Source organism: Phascolarctos cinereus, unplaced genomic scaffold, assembly GCF_003287225.1.
Source record: "Phascolarctos cinereus isolate Bilbo 61053 unplaced genomic scaffold, phaCin_HiC Scaffold_2;HRSCAF=192, whole genome shotgun sequence".
Classification (NCBI taxonomy): Eukaryota; Metazoa; Chordata; class Mammalia; order Diprotodontia; family Phascolarctidae; genus Phascolarctos; species Phascolarctos cinereus.
Genome location: NW_027555625.1, coordinates 176,187,223 through 176,192,698, shown reverse-complemented (window position 1 = coordinate 176,192,698; position 5,476 = coordinate 176,187,223). Strand labels below are relative to the sequence as shown.

At 38.6% G+C, this 5,476-nt stretch overlaps 1 protein-coding gene across 1 annotated transcript; it reads right to left on the bottom strand.

Annotated features, from left to right (window-relative positions):
* Positions 1–710: 710 nt before the first annotated feature.
* LOC110207513 (beta-defensin 103A-like) lies at positions 711–4,648 on the bottom strand. Its single transcript, XM_020985205.1, has 2 exons — positions 4,591–4,648; positions 711–856 (listed from the first exon to the last, which is right to left on the bottom strand). The coding sequence occupies exons 1-2, from the start codon at positions 4,646–4,648 to the stop codon at positions 711–713; spliced, it is 204 nt and encodes a 67-aa protein (XP_020840864.1).
* Between the last annotated feature and the right edge of the window lie 828 nt (positions 4,649–5,476).

Genomic DNA, 5,476 nt, shown 5'->3' with positions numbered 1-5,476 from the left:
ACCACCTCCTACCCTGGTGCTCACAAATAGTAAGATGTTTAGTTCACTGGAATCCTATTCTGATGGCTAACCTTGGTGTAGGGGTAACCCTGGGTTCTTGAAGACTATATTGTATAGGATCTGGCAGATCCTAACAAGCTAGAAAAACTTCGAAGGCCAGTCTCCCTTTGAGGGACTATATGTATATTTTGGGGACCACCTTAGCTTACTACAGAGAAACTCATCAAAAGATTGCCCACAAGGTGACAAAATGTTCAGCCAAAGCAAATCTAGGAAATCTTCAGAGTCCTAGAGGAGTTATGAACCACATCTGTGTATGCAATACTCATGCCAATGAAATCTCAAGGTGTGGGGAAAAGAGGGAAATAAAACTGCATCCAATTCAACAAACTTTTATTAATTGCTGCTCTGCACAGGATGCCCATATACAAAGATGAAAAATACAGAAAACCTGCCTTCAAGGAATTCATAGTCTAAATATGGCATATCAACAAATATTGTATAAAGTAGGATGTGATTGAGTTACCAAGAAAGGGGTTTCAATTCAATTCAAATATGGTATCTCTGTGGGAAAGAGCAAACCTTGGTCACAGTAGTTCAAGACTTTTCCTTCTTAAATAAAATTATGCAAATGAATTTAAATTGCACAAATTTCTCTTGACAACTTTTTTTGCTGAAGAGTCTTGCGCCTTGAAGCTCTGTCTAGTCCCTCATTTCTTCTTGCGGCAGCATTTTCGGCGGCCGAGGGAACAGGTCCCAATCTTTTCTTCTTTGCTGGTACATGCAATAGTTCTGCATTTGCCCTTCCTCACTTTGCAGATCAGGCTGCTTATTCGTGACAGCAACCCACTTTCACCTAGAAGGAGAGGAGATTGTTAAACTGTGTAAGGGGGCAGGAATTGAGACAGCTAGGTGGCGTAGTGGATAGAATTCTGGGCCTGGAGTCAAGAAGACCTGACTTCAAATCTAGCCTCAGACACTCATTATCTGTACGACCTCAGACAAATCACTTAACCCCTGTTAGCCTCAGTTTCCTCAACTGTAAAATGATGATAATAAAAGCCCCTATCTCCTAGGGCTGTTGTGAGTACAAGATGAGATATTTATAAATCACTTAGCATAGTGCCCAGCACATAATAAGCACCATATAAAGTGCTAACTAATAGTAAAAATACTAAACTAAAATTACACTCCAAGGTGTTTTTCCAGAAACCTGAACAAAAATAATGCCAACTTGACATCACAGACACTACAATTGTTACAGGTATAATGTCATGCCATGTAAGAGTTGTAGTTCTAGGGGATTGTTAGTTAAATAATATCCTCAAAAATTTTAAATTCACTTTGGCTGATTTAATGCAATCCAATCCAAAAACCATGTAACCTTCTGCTAGATGCTAAGGATTCAATGGCAAACAGTCCCTGTCTATAAGGAATTTGTATTCTAATGAATGATCCACTCTCATCTAAACACAAATGGTCGACCTCTGTGAGCTTCAATTTCTTCATCTGTAAAATTAAAACAGCTCTTAATTCAGAGTTGCTGTTAGGAGATATACATATATTCTATATGTGTATACACATGTACATATATATATATACATACTTATCACTTTGCAAATCTTAAAGCTCTGTATAGATGCTATCTGTTATTATCAATGACCTAACAACACAAGCTTTTTCATCAGCATCTTCTTATTTAAAAAAAAAAAAAACTAAAGGATGGTTTTTCTTTTTTAAATTCCCGGGCTATGATATAGCAGACAGAGAGCTGCTTCAAAGCCAGGAAGAACTATATTCAGCTCCAGCCCAAAACACATACAGGCTCTGTGACCCTGGACAAGACAATCAGCCTCTCAGCTCTCTAAACCAGGAGTGTCAAATTCCAATAGTACCTTGACCAAGTAGCATATTGACTGAGAAAACCTCAAATTAGCAGTATCTATATTGTACTATATTTTTATTTATTTTGTTAAACACTTCTCAATGACATTTTAATCTGGTTCCCCCACTCAAGATTTTTAAAGCACCTTTGGGGCCACTTTGACACTGACTCTGCTTTGGCAACACTTTTAAAGACTCCCTGATGAGTTCCCTATACCAATATAATGAATTGACAGGCCTGTTCTTTATGCCTGAGGCTGTGGCTTTGTCATCAAGGGGGTATGTTACAATTTATCTAACTTTCTGACCATGCAACTGATTCTACTGTGTCTCTAAAGTAAACAATTTAGTCTTGTAAAACAGTCAAAACATGCTAATCCTATGGGTGCAAGCCAGTCCATGGCTTCATGGTCACTTCGGGGACAAGACTGTGAATGTCTTCATTCAAATTGGTCCATTCAACTGTAACTAGTGGAAAAACAAATCAAATCTATTAATATGAGAGCCACCAATTCTGCATGTGAAAAATAATAACAGCAGCTAACTTTAACACATACTTTATGGTTAGCAAAGTGCTTTATATATAATCTTCATAAAACCTCCAGAAGGTGAGTGCTATTTTTATCCTCATTTTTTAGATATGAGGAAACTGAAGTTGAAGAGGCTAAATGACTTGCCTAGATATCACACAATTGGTAAATATCTAAGTCAGAACTAAAATCCACATCTTTTTGATTTGAAGTCCTGAGAAAGTGGTACCATGTAGTAAATAGATTCAGAACCAACAGAAAGAAAAAAATTTTCCAGTCACATTTTTAAACTTTTTTCAATCCAAATGGTTAATTAAAATGCCTTCTCAGTTAAAGGTGGAATATAGAACATGGAGAATATTATGAGGCTAATTGATCAGTTGAAAAAACAACATAAGGTATTGTATAGAAGGCTAGCTTTGGACTGAAAGATATATGAGCTCCAGTCCTGTCTCTATTATATACACATAATCTCTCATACTTCAGTTTCTTGAGGGCAAGAACTATTTTATTTCTACATCCCCAGCTCTGAGGACAGTGACTTGTACTAGAAAGCACTCAATACATGATGAATTGAATGCCAGCTATATGAACATGGGAAATACACATAACTACTTAGTAAGACTATACACTATAGAGCGTTAGAATTGGAATGGATCTTAGAGGTCACCAAATCCAACCTCCTTATTTTAGAAATAAGGAAACAGAGGCCTAGAGAGATTAAGTGCTTTGCTTGGGGTTACAGAGCTAGTAAGAATCAGAGTTGGGATTTGAACCAGGATTTCATGGTCCAGTGCTCAATCCACGTAGCTCAGAGGTGTCAATCACACAGCCTACTGACCTCATGCAACCCCATAACACCCACCAGTGTTGCCTGAACCAGATTAAAATATAATTAGGAAATATTTAACAAAATAAATAAATATACAATATTTAACAAAATAAATAAAAATACAATAAAACATAGATAATATTACACTTTAAAACTAAGTCAATATGTGGCCTTGTAGAGATCTTCTCACACTCCTCTACCCCAACATTTGTATTTGAGTTTCACAGCACCCCACTGCCCTCAGGCTGTTTCTGCATTACAGGAGGCAATTTCCAAATCAGAAATTCCCCAAACCAATAATATTACAGATCTGGACCCCTCTCCTCAAAATGATGCTTGAATTTTAAAATAATTTAAGCCACAAGCCATAATGTATATAGTGTGTGCATTAAAAGGAAACATGACTGAAAAGCATTTGAATTGCACCAGTGCCTACTCTGGTGCACACATTCCCGCTGTCTCTTATTCTTTTTCTCTTTCTTTCTCTTATAATAATAGGATGAAGTGCAAAATAATAATAGCCAATATTTATATAGCACTTACTATGTGCCGGGCACTGTGCTAAGCACTTTACAATTGTTATCCCATTTGCTCCTCAAAACAACCCTGGGAAGTAGGTGCGATTATTATCCCATTTTGTAGATGAGGAAACTGAGGCAGAGGTTAAGTGACGTATTCATGTTCACACAGCTAGTAAGTGTCTGAGGCTGGATCTGAACTCAGACTTTCTTGACTCCAAGTCCAATGCTCTAACCACTTTGTCACAAAAGATATACAAAGGTATTAAAAGTCAGTCTTTTTTTTTTTCCTGGCCAACAGCTCAGGCACAAAATAAGTATGGCACTGGAAAGGGCTATTCATTGGTACAAAACATGTGGGTAGCCCTCTGCGCATGAAGGCCAGGGCTGTATTTGGTCCCCAAGGGCTTTTCATTTTCTCCACAGCTTCTAGGAAAATATAAGTTCTTACTGTAGCCTTAAAAAATGAGAATACCTGTATTGTTCTTTCTGACAAGTTATCATTACCTGTTGATATTTCACTAAAAACAAACAAACTCAGGGAGCCCCATGTTAATATCTTACTCAGAGAACACTGATTTTCCCATTAAGTCAGAAGAACTCTTTTTTCCTATCCTAGTGGTCAGTGGACTGAAAATGTTTGTAAACCAATCCCTGCTGTTATATTCCTTTCTTTCTTCCCAACCTCCTATCTGCCATTCAGAGAAGCCACTAGAGTTAATACTCTTGAGAGAGCCAGATGTAGATCCTGATTTCATGATGGGGTATGCTCTTTTTTCTCTTTGGCCACCTATTCTCCAGGCCCACATCCCTTGCCCCCTCTTACCTGGAATAGGCAGCAGGAACAAGAAGAAAAGGAAAAAGAGCAGGTAATGGATCCTCATGGTTGGTGTTTGACTGGCACTTCCACCCAAGACACTGTGAAGCTTCCAAGATAAGACAGGAGAGAAAGAAGCTCACCTGTGTCTTATTGAGGCTGATGCTGGACAGATTGAGCAGGTAGACACGCTAGCAGTCATTATAAGGTGTGGACAGCCTAATGTCTTTTCCTGAAGCTTCATGCCAGGTGCTCTTACGACACAGAGCTCCACCCCCTCACCTTGCACATGTCATGGTACAGATGACAGATAAAGGATGCAGATACATAAATGTCCCAAAAAAGTCATCCTGTCATCCTGTACCCTTAACCCAACCCATGGAGGATGATCCAATTGGGTTATAAATCTGGTAGTAGGTCTGGAAGTGGTGATGTTCCCCCTCCCCAGTTTGGAAAAGTATAAGAACATCCCACCTGGGCTTGATTTTTCCTCAGCATTGACATATCCTTCTCACCATCATCCCCAACTTTTACATTCAAGAGGAGGATTTCGGAAGTCAATGTCAAGGATGCTACTGGGATCCTCTTCTATCCAACAATGGTAGGCTTGCTCCAGAATATGTTTTTGTTCTAGGGACAGGCCACAGTTGGGCCAGAATCACACTACCTTTGAAGTGGTGGAGAGAAGGATGTGGGGGCAACACTACCTCAGAATGTTCATCCCATATAATTCACTCTCCTAGGGGATGTCTTAATCAAAATGAATCAATAATCCCTTCTTTAAGTGTCTTTTATCTACTAGGATCTATGCTAGGCTTAGGGATTAAAGTAAAAAATGAAACAGTCCCTGTTCTCAAGAGGCTTATATTCTATTGGGTGGAAAAAACAACTATAC

Excerpts from the sequence above, each read along its gene's own strand:
- LOC110207513 (XM_020985205.1), bottom strand. The coding sequence starts at position 4,648 with ATGAGGATCCATTACCTGCTCTTTTTCCTTTTCTTCTTGTTCCTGCTG. Across the intron at positions 857-4,590 it reads GTTCCTGCTGCCTATTCCAG|GTGAAAGTGGGTTGCTGTCA; the intron begins GTAAGAGGGGGC and ends CTCTCCTTCTAG.